Below are 19974 nucleotides of genomic sequence, written 5' to 3' on the forward strand. Positions count from 1 at the left end.
TTTGATCAGAAGCCATGGAATAATGGTGGAGATCTGGCACTTTAACGGCTGTATTACTGCCCCCTATGATGAAAAATATGAAGCAGAACTAGAATTTTTATCTCTGACTAAACTGTAGTGTAGACTAGGAGGAGGCGCGATCTGGCGCGTTTCGCTGCCTTAGTACCTTAATTTCTTAAGTGGCATTTATGGCTTGAATACGTGTTTAACGTCTCACTGAAGATTTTTCCTTATCATTCTTTCTGCTTTTTGATTTTTCTCTCCGCTAAATAAATTTGTTCGTTTTCAAGATCAAATACTGTTTGTATTTCGAGCAGTCGGTAATGACGCAGCAGCGGCTGTCATATAATCGGCTTGTAACATTGTAGATATAGGAACTAATCCCCAGCCGCTTGTCTCTATTGCTGTGATCTCACTCCTACTCCCTATTGGTAAATCTGAACATCACAAGCCGAGTCCGACTATCACTTCCCTTATAATTTATGTTTAGGAAGCTGTAAACCTGGCAACCGCATTATGGGGCGCATGTGATAAATCTTCTCTTTATTTTTGCATGTCAACCAGAGTTTAGGATTTGATGGCGTGATATATTTTATGTATGAGCGCCGTGCAATTGATAAATTTTAGCCCTTCAACAACATGATTGTGCATCAGAATTACTGGGGGAGGAAACCCTTAAAGAATATGTCCGTCATTTTCCAGTTTACAAATGGAATTATTGTACATTAAAAAGTTGAGTCACTGTGTACATACATTACATTACTTATCCTGTACTGATACTGAGTTACATCCTGTATTATACTCCAGAGCTGCACTCACTATTCTGCTGGTGGAGTCACTGTGTACATACATTACATTACTTATCCTGTACTGATCCTGAGTTACATCCTGTATTATACTCCAGAGCTGCACTCACTATTCTGCTGGTGGAGTCACTGTGTACATACATTACATTACTTATCCTGTACTGATCCTGAGTTACATCCTGTATTATACTCCAGAGCTGCACTCACTATTCTGCTGGTGGAGTCACTGTGTACATACATTACATTACTTATCCTGTACTGATCCTGAGTTACATCCTGTATTATACTCCAGAGCTGCACTCACTATTCTGCTGGTGGAGTCACTGTGTACATACATTACATTACTTATCCTGTACTGATCCTGAGTTACATACTGTATTATACTCCAGAGCTGTACTCACTATTCTGCCGGTGGAGTCACTGTGTACATACATTACATTACTTATCCTGTACTGATACTGAGTTACATCCTGTATTATACTCCAGAGCTGTACTCACTATTCTGCTGGTGGAGTCACTGTGTACATACATCACATTACTTATCCTGTACAGATCCTGAGTTATATCCTGTATTATACTCCAGAGCTGCACTCACTATTCTACTGGTGGAGTCACTGTGTACATACATTACATTACTTATCCTGTACTGATACTGAGTTACATCCTGTATTATACTCCAGAGCTGCACTCACTATTCTGCTGGTGGAGTCACTGTGTACATATATTACATTACTTATCCTGTACTCATCCTGAGTTACATCCTGTATTATACTCCAGAGCTGCACTCACTATTCTGCTGGTGGAGTCACTGTGTACATACATTACTTATCCTATACTGATCCTGAGTTATATCCTGTATTATACTCCAGAGCTGCACTCACTATTCTGCTGGTGGAGTCACTGTGTACATACATTACATTACTTATCCTGTACTGATCCTGAGTTACATCCTATATTATACTCCAGAGCTGCACTGACTGTGTACATACATTACTTATCCTGTACTGAACCTAAGTTATATTATGTATTATACTCCAGAGCTGCACTCATTATTCTGCTGGTGGAGTCACTATATACATGTATTACGTGACTTATTACTTAGCAGAATATTGAGTGCAGCTCTCGAGTGCAGTACAGACTAGTCAGGATCAGTACACAATCAGTAATGTATTAACAAAGCCTTCATAGCTGAAATCTTGCAGCATCCCCTGCTTGTGTAGTGTCCAACAGAGCCAGTTCTGGTAATTTTCATTCCTGGTTGTGTTGGCTATACACCAGGCCGTGTACAGTCAACTTATGCAGGAAAACAATCTGCTTGTTGACTGTTTCCAATATGTAGTTGTTATTTACTCGAGTCCCAGGTATTTTCTGAGAAGAGTCACATACCAAGCATCCCCTATATCAACGATCTCCACTCTTGTATGTCATAATTGCTTCTCTTTGGTGCACTGCTCTCATCAATCAGCTTTTGATTTGCAGGAATTTTTTGAAAACCCCGCTTTCAGACCCGATGGAATGAAGCTCTACCCAACACTAGTTATCCGTGGCACCGGCTTGTATGAACTCTGGAAAACTGGACGATACAGAAGTTACTCGCCAAGTACATTGGTAGACTTGGTTGCCAGGATTTTGGCTCTCGTTCCACCATGGACCCGAGTTTACAGAGTACAGAGGTGAGACCAAGTAAATAGACCATAAATAGCATGTCGTGTTCTAAGGGATCTTGTTTTAGAGCAGTGCTTATCTTTTTACATAGGGGGCAGTATTATAGTAGTTATATTCTTGTATATAGGGGCAGTATTATAGTAGTTATATTCTTGTATATAGGAGGCAGTATTATAGTAGTTATATTCTTGTATATAGGAGCAGTATTATAGTAGTTATATTCTTGTATATAGGGGCAGTATTATAGCAGTTATATTCTTGTATATAGGGGCAGTATTATAGTAGTTATATTCTTGTATATAGGGGGCAGTCTTATAGTAGTTATATTCTTGTATATAGGAGGAAGTATTATAGTAGTTATATTCTTGTATATAGGGGCAGTATTATAGTAGTTATATTCTTGTATATAGGGAGCAGTATTATAGTAGTTATATTCTTGTATATAGGGAGCAGTATTATAGTAGTTATATTCTTGTATATAGGGAGCAGTATTATAGTAGTTATATTCTTGTATATAGGGAGCAGTATTATAGTAGTTATATTCTTGTATATAGGAGGCAGTATTATAGTAGTTATATTCTTGTATATAGGGGGCAGTATTATAGTAGTTATATTCCTGTATATAGGGGAAGTATTATAGTAGTTATATTCTTGTATATAGGGGCAGTATTATAGTAGTTCTATTCTTGTATATAGGGGGCAGTATTATAGTAGTTCTATTCTTGTATATAGGGGGCAGTATTATAGTAGTTCTATTCTTGTATATAGGGGGCAGTATTATAGTCGTTATATTCTTGTATATAGGGGGCAGTATTATAGTAGTTATATTCTTGTATATAGGAGCAGTATTATAGTAGTTATATTCTTGTATATAGGGGGCTGTATTATAGTAGTTATATTCTTGTATATAGGAGCAGTATTTTAGTAGTTATATTCTTGTATATAGGGTGCAGTATTATAGTAGTGATATTCTTGTATATAGGGGCAGTATTATAGTAGTTATATTCTTGTATATAGGGAGCAGTATTATAGTAGTTATATTCTTGTATATAGGAGCAGTATTATAGTAGTTATATTCTTGTATATAGGAGGCAGTATTATAGTAGTTATATTCTTGTATATAGGGGCAGTATTATTGTAGTTATATTCTTGTATATAGGGAGCAGTATTATAGTAGTTATATTCTTGTATATAGGAGCAGTATTATAGTAGTTATATTCTTGTACATAGGGACAGTATTATAGTAGTTATATTCTTGTATATAGGAGGTAGTATTATAGTAGTTATATTCTTGTATATATGAGCAATATTATAGTTGCTATATTCTTGTATATAGGGGGCAGTATTATAGTAGTTATATTCTTGTATATAGGGAGCAGTATTATAATAGTTATATTCTTGTATATAGGAGCAGTATTATAGTAGTTATATTCTTGTATATAGGGAGCAGTATTATAGTAGTTATATTCTTGTACATAGGGACAGTATTATAGTAGTTATATTCTTGTATATAGGAGGTAGTATTATAGTAGTTATATTCTTGTATATATGAGCAGTATTATAGTTGTTATATTCTTGTATATAGGGGGCAGTATTATAGTAGTTATATTCTTGTATATAGGGAGCAGTATTATAATAGTTATATTCTTGTATATAGGAGCAGTATTATAGTAGTTATATTCTTGTATATAGGGGGCAGTATTATAGTAGTTATATTCTTGTATATAGGGGGCAGTATTATAGTAGTTATATTCTTGTATATAGGAGCAGTATTATAGTTGTTATATTCTTGTATATAGGAGCAGTATTATAGTAGTTATATTCTTGTATATAGGGAGCAGTATTATAATAGTTATATTCTTGTATATAGGAGCAGTATTATAGTAGTTATATTCTTGTATATAGGGGCAGTATTATAGTAGTTATATTCTTGTATATAGGAGGCAGTATTATAGTAGTTATATTCTTGCATATAGAGGCAGTATTATAGTAGTTATATTCTTGTATATAGGGGCAGTATTATAGTAGTTATATTCTTGTATATAGGAGGCAGTATTATAGTATATATATTCTTGTATATAGTGGCAGTATTATAGTAGTTATATTCTTGTATAGAGGGTAGTATTATAGTAGTTATATTCTTGTATATAGAGGCAGTATTATAGTAGTTATATTCTTGTATATAGGAGGCAGTATTATATTAGTTATATTCTTGTATATAGGGGCAGTATTATAGTAGTTATATTCTTGTATATAGGGGGCAGTATTATAGTAGTTATATTCTTGTACATAGGGGGCAGTATTATAGTAGTTATATTCTTGTACATAGGGGGCAGTATTATAGTAGTTATATTCTTGTATATAGAGACAGTATTATAGTAGTTATATTCTTGTATATAGGGGCAGTATTATAGTAGTTATATTCTTGTATATAGGAGCAGTATTATAGTAGTTTTATATATATATATATATGTCTCGTATGTGTGTATTCATACACCATTCGAAAGCCCTGTCCATCTCAGAAAAGGGTTAATCACATCGCTAGCTGTAAAATCCACATCTTCGTCTTCCTCGCTACCGTGTAAACATCACTGCTCTATTTTCCTGCTATGAAATAGTTAAATGTCCATTGTCTCCATGTTCTCCCACTGGGACATAATAAAACTTTGGGTTTCCCGTGAGCTCATTGAAAAGAAAAGTGGCTACTGGGCCATTGAGACATTCGGCTCGTGCGCAGCCTACAAGAAAATACCATTGTTGTCCCTGTCACTTGAACATACTGCTGGGATTTGACAAGAAAATGTACGACCTCGCTGTGAACCACGAGCAGAATAAAAGAGGCTATTGGATTTCTGAGAGGTAATAACGATGAAACTATTAAATAAATACATTGGTGCTCCGTAATAGACTCGGCGCAGAAGAAAATGGCCGCACGCGGGTGAATTAATTACTTTTCCCTTTTTATTTTCTCGCTCTTCTTTCTCTAACGTTTAACTGCGAGGATTCTGGAAGAGGTCTGACGGGAATGAGAAAATCTATTTCTCTATCTGTGCCCAGTTATTGCATCAAGATTAACCCCCTGGTAGCTGTAGAGCTGCAGAATGCATCGCCCGCTGGGGTGGTAGTTCATATCTTGAGGTTTCTTTAACTTTAGACTACATCTTATTTTTTGCAGGATGGATTGAAATTTTTTTTGTCCAGGGCTACAAATAGAAGTTTTACCAGATTATCCCACACGGCGTTATATCGGTTTGATCGTCATTTGTAGGTATAGGATCATGAAAGGTACTTCGTACCTCTTGCCACCACTAGGTGACCAAATGTTGTTATCTACAGGGGGGTATATAAGACTGCCGGGCACCTCTGTCATCGCCTATCCGATCGAAAACCATAAGTTTGGAAAGGTTGAATTTTGAAATCTAACTACGGGATGAGGAATTAGCCCAAGGGTCATAGACGGCATGGAGAGGAGACCAACGCTCGGCCCTTCTGTCCTTGGTGGCAAAATCCAGCACCATAATGGTGGTCCATGGTAATCTTTGCTATGGGGTCCCGTCTCTTCTATGTACTTTAGTAGGGCAGCGTAACATCAGTTCGTACCTTTGACAGACACAAGTTCATCTAGAGCTGTCTGTTTTCCTTCAGAGTTGATCCAGAAGTAGGCAAGACAACCCCCCCATGAGGTAGATGCCGATGATCCTCATTTTATTCTCAATTGGAATAAGTTCATAGTGGAGAGTCCTGATACAAATGACGCGCCAGTCATGGGGGTGCTAAGTTGGGAGACCCTGAGGTGTTTCCGTTCCAGAACCATGACCGTTCACCGGATTTTGCCGCCCTCCTTTAATCCTTCAATGTCTCGGAGCTCGTTTTACATTCATTTTATCGACAGAAGTTCTTTCATGTGAAATACGGACGATCCGCTGCTTTAGTAGGATTTATTTGCTGCATCCAACGTGCGATTTGTCGCAAAATCCCGGGAGAGAAGATCAATGAGTTAACGGTGCTCGACTCACCGACAAATGGCTGCACAGCCAAAAAAGAGAAGAGGCTGGAGACACCCGCTCTTAGGACTGTGTTTATGAAGAGATCTGAAGAACGCCTTGAAGGCATCATAAACTCTGCGTTTCGGAGTTAACAGCCTGTCTATTTGTTAGTAACATTGGAGCAGTTTTAGCTTTTGTCGTATGTGCCGTCAATTCTGTTTTACTATTGTACCTATAAATGTAAAATTCTCAGGATCTTCACAGCAAGCTGTTTAGTGGTGCCCAGAGGGGTTGTCGCTTCTCGCAGCAGCAAAAGGGAATAGGCCTCTTCCACCGAGTCGGTACATCAACCCCCGAGCTGGGAGATATTTGGATTTGTCAATTTGCCAAATTGTATCAACAGCCTTAGACCTAACCAAGGAACTCTACTTGGATCATTGTAAGGCCTTATTCACACAACAGTGAAAAACGGCCGTGTGAAGGCCGTCCTTTTAACGGCCTTCACATGGCCGTTTTCAGAACAATGATATTCTATGGGTGCATTGACACGGCCGTTTTTTTAACGGCCCATTAATAATGGCCGTCAAAAAATAGGATATATCCTTTTTTGTGGCCGTTTTAACGGCCTGACGGCCCCCATAGAAGTCAATGGATCCGTTTTTAACGGCTGTCAATACATGTAACAACCGTTAAAAACGGATCTGTTACATGTGGATACTATTCCTACTAGTTCCCTTGCTGGCTATCGTTGGCATACTCACTGTTGCAGCGCTGACCTCTTCAGGTTTGGTCACTCGTCTTCACCGGTTTGAATGCGCCTCGATGACATCATTGCGCTGTCGCGCTGTCTTGCCAGATCCCGTGCAGACGAGTGACCACACCTGAAGAAGACGAGAGACGGCGCTGCCACGGTGAGTATTTATGGCATTGTTGTATTGAGTATATAGGCAATCATATATACAGGGAGGTGTGTGGCATCAATTACAGGGGGTCTGTGCTGCATGATCTACAAGGAGGCTGTCTGGCATCATATACAGGGAGGTGAGTGGCAGCAACTACAGGGGGTCTGTGTCGCTTATACAGGGGGGCTGTGGTATAATCTACAGTGGGCTGTGTGGCATCATATATGGGGGGTCTGTGTCACATATACAGGGGGTCTGTGTGGCATCAACTACAGGAGGTCTGTGTGGCATCATATACAGTGAGGTGTGTTGCATGATCTACAGGGAAGCTGTGTGGCACGATCTACAGGGAAGCTGTGTGGCATCATATACAGTGAGGTGTGTGACATCATATACAGGGAGGCTGTGTGGCATCATATACAGAGAGTTGTGTGGCATATACAGGGAGTTGTGTGGCATCATATACAGGGCGGCTGTGTGGCACCATATACAGGGAGGTGTGTGGCACCATATACAGGGAGGTGTGTGGCACCATATGCGGGGGGGGGGCTCTGTAAATAGTGCCTAGGTGAACATGTGACCTTTGGGTGTTTTCAGGGGCCTGGGACAAAAAAACAAAACCTGACCAATGAAATTCATCAGTTTTTTTAACGGCCATGAAAAACTGATGTAAAATGGATGTCAAACGACCATTAAAAACAGACAGACGGACTGGAAATGGATGAAAATTTGGAGACAAACTGATGCAAAATGGCCATGAAAAACTGTTTTTAATGGACTTTTTTTCACTGTCGTGCGAATAAGGCCTTAGGATGACCACACACTTTAGATTGATGCAAGACGAGCACTCGTTCGGCCGAAACCTATTCCTCCCGACTCAACCATTGCTGTCTATGAAGAAAGGGGATTAAGCCTAAGGGGGCTGATGGCAGCTTATCACCCGTGGGAATAGTTGATTGGCATGCTGAAATTCAACATACCCGATTGCTATCTGGAGAGAATTGGGATGCCCCCAAGCACGTAGGATAGTCGGCTGGTCCCGCTGAAATCAGCAGGTTTGAACAACTTTCATCGAATGTGTTTGGGCTGAGATGTCCAAATTGTACCTGTACATTTACAACTTACACATCTTTAGCACTGATACAGCCTGAAGCACTGTACCCCAGCGTGCCGACGCCGTCCGTCAGCTGTATTAGAACTCATCAGTGCAAACTATGATATGGTTTTCCGTCGCATTGTGATTGGACGAGAGCACAGAATAGGGTCCCTATAGGGATCGTGTTTGTTAGACAAAATTTTGGAGCCCTCTGCTCTAAGGCAAGTTGGTTGACGGCGCCTATGCCGGTTCAATGCAACTTTTTTGCTCGACCAAGTACAGCTGGGGGATTTTTTAAATCAATTTAATTTATTTGCCATTAGCACCGAGATTGAATTAAAGAAGACCTGTCATGTTTCCTGACATGTCTCTTTTTGTAAATACTTGTATTCCCCATAATATAACAATTCTGGAGCATCTTTTCTTAGGACTCTGCCTGGTGCCGTTCCCCTGTTATTGCTCCTAGAAGCTTATGAATAAATTGACAACTGGGTGTTACCAGTTGGGGGTGTAACCCTACACAGACTGACACTGTCCAATCAGTGCTGTCAGAGTGAAACTGCTTAGGGACACGCCCCTTTGACAAGGAGAATGGTAACGCCCAGTTGTCAATTTATTCATACATTTCAGGAGGAATAACAGCGGCACGGCACAATGTAGAGTTCTAAGAAAAGATGTTCTAGAAATTTTATTTCGTGGGGCATACAAGTATTTACTAAAATTTTATTTGACCTTGAAATAGCTGGAAGAGAATTGTGAAGCTCCAACCCAAAAAATTCTGATGCGGTGTTTTCCTGCAGAAATGAGCAGTGTTGCCTCCTCATTCTACGACCTGTCTTCATCAGCCGTATCGATCTACTGGAAGTTTCAGGGAACGGAGTTGCAGGCTTGTTTTTACGTAGACCAAGAATTTGTGAATACACGTTAAAGCAGCAACCTGAGGTGTCAAGTGGATCGGATGGAAATCTTACAAAACTTTATCCCATAATCGCTTCTCTCATTAGTAAGTTCACAACAAGTAGAGTATGGAACCGACCTCTCGAATTGTGGTGCCAATATGTCTCTGGTACAGAAGGATATATCTTATGAAGATCAGCCGGTTAAGATTTTTTTTTTCCCTGATCGGCCCTTGTGTTATGACCAGCAATCTGGGAGTCGGTCAGAGGACACTTCTAGTCATCCTCTCGGAGACGACCTCTACATTTCGAGATCTTTTTTAAAATTCCAACCCATATTGAATTTCACTTGCCTTCCTTACTATTAAAATGTATTTTTCTCGATATACCGTAATCCAATTTTCTTCGCGTGACCTGAATCACTGCAGCGTGCGCCAGGTAATAACTGGCCACCGGTATCTGGAAAGTTACAACGTTTCAATTCCATGTTTCTGTATCCTAAGGGCCAAAAAGTGTTTCCTAGAATGAAATGTGACTCACCTGCCTAGAACCACGAGTGGTTTATGTTTGGGTCATGACAGGACGCGAGCTTCCATTTAGTTGACATGTGATACACGGGCTGGATTTTCTCCTTTTTAATATGTTGCCCGGATACCACTGACACGTTGACGTGAATTTTGACATGATGCATTATTGGTTTTGGCCTGTGGACACATCCTCCTCGGGCAAACACACTAAAACAGCGCTGAATTTAAGCTACGCATTTCGGTCAACTGGACAATCTACTTTCAGAATGCAGTCGCCTTGGCATTGCTATGGGTCCAGTTGCTGATATTTCCATTGCAGGGAAATATTTTCGACTATTTAAATTGATGGACAACCATGTACTACATGGGCCATGCAAGTCCTCCAATGCGGGAGTCGCTCTTTGTAGGAGCGTTCTGATGTACGAAAAATGTCATTCCCCTGCTGAAGCCACAATATGGCTGTGCCGCAACCACACAAGGGGCAAAGCTTCTCTTTTTTCTATCATTGGGCAGGTCAGCACTGTACAGGGAATGGTGTAAATTCTGCATCTCCCACAATGCACTTCATCAGATCTGACAAATTGCATGCAGTACAATAAAAAAAAAAAATAATAATAATTCATCACGATGTATATATTTATATTTCCTTATTATAATTTATGTTTTGAGAAATAGAGGTACAAATTACCCCCCCCCCCCTCCCAATGCCACACTCGCATGTGTCCAGGAAGCTGTGATATAGGTTGCTGTTTGGCAGGATCTCCATGCCGTAGAACTGGCAGTCACCATTTCCTTTCCTTGGATGACAAAAAAAAAATGAAGGCACCAGATTGATTGAGAACCCCACATATCTCCACTTACTAAACTCACCACCCTAACAACTTCACATATGTCAGCAACTTGTATCCCACCAAACAACTTCACACATCTAAGCTTCCGGCAACTCACAAACACATTTGCATATCTCTGGTTCCTGGTCTCCCACCAAACAACTCCACATATCTCAGCTACCTGGCCCCTATCAAACAACTCCACATATCTCAGCTACCAGGACCCCATCAAACAGCTCCACATATCTCAACTACCTGGAACCCATCAAACAGCTCCACATATCTCCGCTACTTGGCCCCTATCAAACAACTCCACATATCTCGGCTACCAGGACCCCATCAAACAGCTCCACATATCTCAACTACCTGGAACCCATCAAACAGCTCCACATATCTCCGCTACTTGGCCCCTATCAAACAACTCCACATATCTCAACTACCTGGAACCCATCAAACAACTCCACATATCTCAGCTACCTGGACCCCATCAAACAGCTCCACATATCTCAACTATCTGGAACCCACCAAACAGCTCCACATATCTCAACTACCTGGAACCCACCAAACAGCTCCACATATCTCAACTACCTGGAACCCATCAAACAACTCCACATATCTCAACTACCTGAACCCCCACCAAACAACTCCACGTATCTCCGCTTCCTCCAACTCACAAATAACTCCAAATATATCTCCGCTTACTGGACCCCATTAAACAGCTTCACTTATCTTAGCTTCTTGGACCCTCCCCAAATATCTCCACATATCTCCACTTCCTGGACCCCTCTTCCTGGAGTTGATGTTTGGGGATAATTGCCGTCACTCCTCCATGTTTAGGTTTTGAGAGGTGACGTTCCCTCCACGTTTTGCGATTTACTCCAGTACATTATATCCAAGAATCCATGATCAATTACGTAATATCCCAGAATTCTCGGAGAAGGCAGCCATAATGTAGGACGGTAAAGCATTATCATAAACTTGGGGTGACCTTTAATATCCGCCCGCTCACAATGTCCCTCAGTAAGAGATCACTTTCCTTTTGAGAGAAGTGTAATTAGCTCCATCTCTCCTCATGTCGAAGCTGCGCTCTCCACTCCATTAGTTACTCTCAGATCCTATTGTGCCGTCCAGATGTTCAAAAACCTCGCTGCTCATTTAGAGATTGTTTCCTTACGCCACGAGTGTCTTCCTCAAGTAGTTCCGCAACTTGAAAGAGAGACAAAGGGGCTTCGGTGATGCAGCCCGTGCTCTAATGGCATCGTCCCTCTCATTTTCTGAGATTCCCCGGATTTTGGGTCGGTCGTAGGTTACGTTTGTTCTCGGCATCCGTGGAAACTGGGCTTGTTTGCATGTTTCTATTATAGCAACATGGCCACAGAAAAGTATTTTCTGTAACTAAATGGAATGTAAAGGTCTAAGCAAAAGTCTTGGCGCCCCAATGTAAAATGATTACAAAAGTCTTGGCAACCCAAATAATATACGTTCCTACTTAAGGGGCGGTCCTGGTGCTTAAGCCGACACGGCACAGTTTTAGGGTGACTTTCCCGAGCGATCGGGCAGCCTAATGGGTAAAAAAAAATGACGGGTTAAACAAATAAAAAAAGAAACACTAAGGCTACATTCAGACCAAGGTAGCCAACCTCGGATGTGAAAAACTGCCGTTTTTCACGTCCGCGGTGCACCCGGTGGGTCGCATTATCACACATCTCCCGTAGACTAGAGTATATGGAGGGATGCGTGAAGCGCAAAAAAATAGGACATGTCCTATTTTTTCACGGACCCTTCATGCGCTCCGTTGAAACAACGGTCGTGTGAATGGCCCCTTTGAAGTACATGAGTCCGCGTGACGGCCGTTGTTTTAACGGACTACATAAACGCTCGTCTGAATGAGCCCGAACTCCTAAGAACTATCCCCTCCACCGGTTGTTGCCCTTCCACTAGCACCAACCCAATTACCAAAAAGCAGGGGTGCACAGTCTGCGGCCCAGGAGCCACATGTGGCCCACAATGCTGTTCTGTGCGGCCCCCAACCATCAGGGCACAGACTGCATGACTGTAGAAGTTCTATTTTAATCAATTAAAAAGGACCGTTCGCCTCTCCTGACATGCCTGTTAACTTAATACTTGTATTTGACGTTAAATAACAATTCTGCAACATATTTTCTTGTATTGTGCCGTTCCTCTGTTATTCCTCCTAGAAATGTGTTAATAAATCGACAACTGGGTGTTACCATTCCCCTTGTCGAAGTGGCGTGTCCCTACACATCCTGAGACTGTCTACACTGATTGGACAGTGTCATTGTGTGCAGCGACACACACCCAACTGGTAACACCAAGTTGTCAATTTATTCATAAATTTGAAGGAGGAATAACAGAGGGACGGTGCAATGCAGAATTCTAACAAAAGATGATTGAGAATTCTTATTTTATGGAGAATACACGTATTTACTAAATCCGACATGTCAAGTGAGGTGACAGGTCCTCTTTAAGCCCTTCCCGGCTATGACGTGCTGTTAGGTCATATCAGGGAAGGGGAAGTATGGAGTGGGCTCAGGGGTTGATCAGAATCGCTTTTTTTGGTCCTCACCTTCCAAAAAAGTGGAAGAAAAGCCTTTTGCTGCCTAAATATTATGAGCCAATGATATTTTTTTTGACCGCATTATCCACCATTTATGTCGCCATCTGGAGCGCCTCTTATTATGTCGCCTTTTATTACAAAATAGCAGCTCTCCAGGTTGTAGGAGTCAAAAATGGAGATAATGAAGATAGTCTTTATTGACTTGAGCCTTGGTGATATCACCATTAAATTGATAGGAGTCATCCTCCATAATGGCCCAGCCCACTATACGACTACATCCACCGTGTGTAATGCTAGACTCCGATATTAACAACGAATGTACAAATATTTCTCATATACGAATCATCAAGATGAAGGACAGTCGGCACATTAATAATCGACTTTCTTTTCCTTCTCTTGGTTTTCAGAGATATTCCTATGCCATTGGTAAGTTCTGGGGTGGAACATGGTAACCTGCGAGAGTTGGCGTTAGCCAGGATGAAAGATCTTGGTACAGAGGTAAGATATATGTTCATTTTGTCTTAAGATTACTTTGTAATGAGGCCAGATACTTTCATCCTTATGTGGGATGAAACAAGGAAGAAGAAGCTAGTAGTAGTCGGCCAGATTCATGGAGGCCCTTACTGAGACCGGACATCCCATTCAACATACTGATATCTATATTTATCACCGGGCTGATTCATGATCTAGTAGGGCTCATTGGTTATAACGGGGTTAGTTAGTTAGTTAGTTCGTCAGTCATACAGATCTTTACTCAGATCACAAGGTGGTCATTGATGAGACAACGGCTTGGTCTTCTAAACTGGCCATAGATACAACGGTAATTCGACATTATCACACATAATAGTGGCCAATTTCGATCTTTTTCAGCCAATGGTTGGTAGAACATATTATACGAACAATAATTTATGATGCCTAATGAGAATTGGCTGGATCTGACCACCGATATCTAATGTCTTACATCTCGAGGTACAGAGAGAATTGGCCAGAAAAAAATTGCTTATATACATACTGTATAACCACTAGATTCTGTGGCTGTGCCACCTAAATGACCTACGTTAATCTCTGTCTGTCATCAATAGTGTCGTGACGTCAGGACAAGAGAAGTGGGAATCCAAGAACTTCACCATAAAGTCAGACCGTATCAGGTGCGTGTTCTTCCTCCATAGTGGTCGTGCCATGAACTTTAGTAAAATTGCAACCTATGATGATATCAGAAATATCTATGTCCACAAAGTCTCCCAAACTAAGAAGCTGAACCAGCATTCTGGCCACCTACGTCCTTCTTTCAGCATTCATGGACAGCATGGTGGCTACTGTTGCCTTGAGTCTTGGGTTTTGATCTTTCCCAAGTTAACAGTGCTGTCTTCATGATCTCTAAACTCCTAGCTACAGCTAGGCTTCCACTTAGGAGAGTTCTGGTCTTCCTCCATCACGATTTTATAGGAAGGTGAGACCCATCCCCATAATGGGCGCCTAAGGCTGGCCATACATATTTGAGAGCTGTTGGTCGTACGGTTATTCCTCCCGACTCTTCCATGCACAGCTGTGTACATGTCTTATCCGGTAGAAAGCCGCAGACTCGCCTGGCAGCAACTTATCTAATAACAAACTAAAGGATCTGGATTGTTGAAATTCAACGTGCCCGACCCTTTTCTCCCCCGACTTCTGCCATCGGGGGAGAGTCAGGACGCCGCCATACACATTACTTGGTCGGCCGGTCATGTGGAAATCGAGAGGCCAATATACATCTAATATATATGGCAGCCTTAAAAATGACACTCAGAGCCACCTTTTCTCACTTCCCTTAGGCTGCTACCCATGAGAAACCTGTCTAATCTGCAGGGGTCCAACTTCTATGACCACGTTGATCGTCAGACTGAAGTGGCAGCAGTGCTTGGAAAGATCCATGCTGTTTTTGTCTCCTGTCGGCTCCGCTCAGAATTTTTTACTATTATGGGCTGTCCCTGCGGCTGTCGGGAAAAACCGTTGCTGACCAACTGGAGACTAAGTCGCATTGTACTTTCCTAGTGCCGTTGCCACTTTGTTCAAGCGATCAGTCGGGGTCATGGCAATCAGTGCCCTGCTGGTAGAACACTGGTGGCATATCCATGGGTAAATGGTTCGTGCCATCCTTGGCTCAATGTATTGTCATATGGACAGTGACAAGTTGAGTTGAATTTGCAACTGGGTACCGACTTGACCAGCTTACCTTTTTTATTTTACTTTTTCTTCTAAAATGAAAAAATGTATGCCCCCGAAACCCCTATAATTAATTTATGTCTAGAATTAAAAACCTTGAGCACCCGATCAAACCCACTAGTAATATCACCCGGTACAGTCACCCTTCCCAAACAAGTGAATGCACATAGCTAACTCATTATAAACTACATGACCCCTCCACATAGACCGCCATCCCCCTCTTGGAATTCACATTTGATGTTATACAGCACAACAAGCAATAAAATTGTCAATGATTTTTTTTTTTACGCTAATTTACACGGCACATTCGGGAATCCGAGGACGCTCGCTATGGCAGCTAATATCACAGCTCCTCTGGGAAACGCGTCACCTGTCACAGAGTATGCGAGCTCAACGAGTCTTCCCTCCGCTCTTTCTTAAATGTTTTGTTGACATTCGAGAAATTGAAATGACATTATTATAATTTCTCCGTCCTATGGCCCCTTACTCCTTGTATTGGGAATCGCTACCACAGTCAATTTTCTAAATGTTGTTGTCCTGGGAGTTTTACCCTTAATATTTCTGAATTTTCTTATTAGAAGTAATGCTGAATCTCATGAAAGTGAATTATACAAAGCTGTGTCGGGATTTAAAAAAAAAAATTTGTTGCCATTTTTAATTGCTTTGATATGGAAATTTGATTGTATTCTTACAGTGAGAAAAGCTGTGAGACCTGCCTTAGACATTGTAGTAAGCCATATTTCCACCTAGAACATTTAACCCATTCCCACATGTACGTCCAGATGTTCTTGTCTAACGGTGGAGATTTCAGGAACTGCAATTTTGTTATAGAAACACTGTGATCCATACTGACCATGGTGTGGGGATCAATGGGGTCCTATTTGGTTTCATGAAAGTGACTCAGCCTGGATTTCCTCTCTTGGAGGACCCCAGTACTGTCTGATATACACTGATTGACATATTGCTGTCGGGTAAAGTTCCGTAATGTAACGTCCTCCTGAGTAGCTGAGTAAGGGGGAGGGGTTAGCTGGTACCAGGTGCTATAAATCAGGCCTCAGTACTCTGTAGAGCCTGCTCTGTGGCTTGAAACAACAAGTGGTTTGTAGATCAAGTGGAGTTCCAAAAACCGGAGTTGAAAAGAGGAGTTAAAGTCCCAGTAAGTGCTCTTCTACTTCTTTTTCTTTTTGATTAACACCTGTTCGCTGTTTTTATTGTAACTTGGATAATGGATAGCAAGATTGGAGGTTTTCTTCAGTGCACAGTTTGCCATATGTATGCACGACTGGAGCCGGAGTTCCAGGGTGAATACCTCTGTGGCAGATGTGAGCATGTTGGTCACCTGGAAGCTTGCATTAGAGATCTGGAGGAGCAGAATGCAACACTGAGGAGGATAGACTATCTTGAGCTGAGCTTGCTGCTCACAGAGCATGCAGTTAGTGGGTTACAACTGGGGGGTGAAGACATGGGTGAGCAGGATCAGGCAAGTAGCTGGGTTAATGTAGTTAGGGGCAGTAGAAAGGGGTCAAAGAAAAGGAAGGCCGATCCGGTTTCTGACATTCCAGGCAAAATTGCCAAGTTGGGTGATGATGCGAGGGTGTCAGTCTCAGAAATGGCAGCCCTAGTGGATACTGATCTCCCTAACAGCCGGGAGAACAGCCCAGCTAGTAGTCGGCGGGATGGTAATGCAGGTAAGCCAAGACAATTGATAGTCGTAGGGGATTCTATAATCAGGAAGACGGATAGAATAATTTGTCGCCAAGACCACCTCAACCGAATGGTTTGCTGTCTCCCTGGTGCCAGGGTTCGGCATGTGGTGGAACGGGTGGACAAATTGCTGGGAGGGGCTGGTGATGATCCAGCTGTCGTGGTCCATGTCGGTACCAACGACAGAATAAATGGTAGGTGGAGGAGCCTTAAGAATAATTTTAAAGAACTAGGCTACAAGCTGAAGGGAAGGACCTCCAAAGTAGTATTCTCAGGAATACTGCCTGTGCCATGCGCATCACAGGAAAGACAGCGGGAGCTCAGGGAGTTAAATGCATGGCTGAAGTCTTGGTGTAGAGGAGAAGGATTTGGGTTCCTAGAGCACTGGGCTGACTTTTCATTGGGGTACAAACTGTATTCTGCAGATGATTTGCATCTAAATGGAAGGGGGTCCGCTGTGCTGGGGGAGAGAATTCTAGCTGGGGTGGCGGAGTATTTAAACTAGGGCTGAGGAGGGAGGTCAATGTAGAAAAAAAAGGGGTAGCCAGGTTAGAGAGGGGTCAGACTATATTGGTGGGGGGAGAAACAGAATGTGGGGAGAGGACTAGACTACAAGATAAGGAGATCCTTTCGTTACAAAACATCAGTGTAAATAAAAAGGCCCGATTAATGTCAAATCACATTTCTGATAATAAAAGTGAAAAACTGACAGGCAAGTTAAAGAGTATGTTCACAAATGCCAGAAGTCTAGCAAGCAAAATGGGGGAGCTGGAGGCCTTGATACTGGAAGAAAATATAGATATAGTTGGTGTTGCTGAAACATGGCTGGACTCTTCACATGACTGGGCTGTAAATCTACAGGGTTTTACACTTTTTCGGAAAGACAGGACAAATAGGAAAGGCGGTGGTGTATGTCTGTATGTGAGAAGTGATATGAAGGCGAGTGTGAAAGAGACAATAGTGGGTGAAGACTGTGAGGAGGTTGAAACCTTGTGGGTGGAACTAGAAAGGGAGGTAAACACTGAAAAAATTACTTTTGGTGTAATCTATAGACCCCCCAATATAACTGAGGAGATGGAAGTTCAGCTATATAAACAGATGGAGCGGGCTGCACAGGCGGGTACTGTAGTGATAAAGGGAGATTTTAATTTCCGGGATATTAATTGGTGTCATGGTTCGGCTTCAACTGCAAAGGGGAGACATTTCCTCAACCTGTTGCAGGAAAATTTTATGGGCCAGTTTGTGGAAGACCCGACTAGAGGTGAAGCTCTGTAGGATCTGGTCATTTCTAATAATGCAGATCTTGTTGGGAATGTCAATGTTCGTGAAAACCTCGGTAACAGTGATCACAATATAGTTACATTTTACCTATACTGTAAAAAACAAACGCAGGCTGGGAGGGCAAAAACATTTAATTTTAAGAAAGCCAATTTCCCCAGGATGAGGGCGGCAATTCAGGACATAGACTGGGAAGAACTAATGTCAAATAATGGGACAAATGATAAATGGGAGATTTTCAAATCTACTTTGAGTTATTATAGTGCAAAATTTATTCCTGCAGCCTTTGTAAAATATAAAGAGCTTAATAAAATCTGTAAAAATGTAATAAAATTAGCAAAAATACAAAATGAAAGGCAGGTGGCCAAGGATAGTAAATCAAATCCCAAAAAATTCTTCAAGTATATAAATGCTAAAAAGCCAAGGTCTGAAAATGTAGGACCCCTAGATAATGGTAATGGGGAGTTGATCACAGGGGATCAAGGGAAGGCAGAGTTACTAAATGGGTTCTTCCGCTCTGTATATACAACAGAAGAAAGAGCAGCTGATGTAGCCGGTGCCAGTGCTGTTAATATATCAGTTGATATACTGAATTGGATGAATGTAGAGATGGTCCAAGCTAAATTAAATAAAATGTGCACAAGGCTCCGGGACCAGATGGGTTACACCCTAGAATTCTTAAAGAGCTTAGTTCAGTTATTTCTGTCCCCCTTTTCATAATATTCAGAGATTCTCTAGTGACTGGTATAGTGCCAAGGGACTGGCGCAGGGCAAATGTGGTTCCTATTTTCAAAAAGGGCTCTAGGTCTTCCCCGGGTAATTATAGACCAGTAAGCTTAACATCCATCGTGGGGAAAATGTTTGAGGGGCTATTGAGGGACTATATACAGGATTATGTGACAATAAATAGCATTATAAGTGACAGCCAGCACGGTTTTACTAAGGACAGAAGTTGTCAAACCAACCTGATCTGTTTTTATGAAGAGGTGAGCAGAAGTCTAGACAGAGGGGCCGCTGTGGATTTAGTGTTTTTGGACTTTGCTAAGGCATTTGACACTGTCCCCCATAGACGCCTAATGGGTAAATTAAGGACTATAGGTTTAGAAAATATAGTTTGTAATTGGATTGAGAATTGGCTCAAGGACCGTATCCAGAGAGTTGTGGTCAATGATTCCTACTCTGAATGGTCCCCAGTTATAAGTGGTGTACCCCAGGGTTCAGTGCTGGGACCACTATTATTCAACTTATTTATTAATGATATAGAGGATGGGATTAATAGCACTATTTCTATTTTTGCAGATGACACCAAGCTATGTAATATAGTTCAGACTATGGAAGATGTTCATGAATTGCAGGCAGATTTAAACAAACTAAGTGTTTGGGCGTCCACTTGGCAGATGAAGTTTAATGTAGATAAATGTAAAGTTATGCATCTGGGTACCAACAACCTGCATGCATCATATGTCCTAGGGGGCGCTACACTGGGGGAGTCACTTGTAGAGAA

At 41.6% G+C, this 19974-nt stretch overlaps 1 protein-coding gene across 1 annotated transcript in view; it reads left to right on the top strand.

Annotated features, from left to right (window-relative positions):
* Positions 1 to 19974, top strand: part of ELP3 (elongator acetyltransferase complex subunit 3) — an 81090-nt gene that overhangs the window by 35753 nt on the left and 25363 nt on the right. The window contains exons 4-6 of the mRNA XM_075863802.1: positions 2286 to 2479; positions 13694 to 13784; positions 14369 to 14434. Coding sequence (XP_075719917.1) covers positions 2286 to 2479; positions 13694 to 13784; positions 14369 to 14434 — 351 coding nt within the window. The remainder of the gene's footprint in view (positions 1 to 2285; positions 2480 to 13693; positions 13785 to 14368; positions 14435 to 19974) is intronic.

The sequence above is a fragment of the Rhinoderma darwinii genome, chromosome 4, assembly GCF_050947455.1.
Source record: "Rhinoderma darwinii isolate aRhiDar2 chromosome 4, aRhiDar2.hap1, whole genome shotgun sequence".
Taxonomy (NCBI): domain Eukaryota; kingdom Metazoa; phylum Chordata; class Amphibia; order Anura; family Rhinodermatidae; genus Rhinoderma; species Rhinoderma darwinii.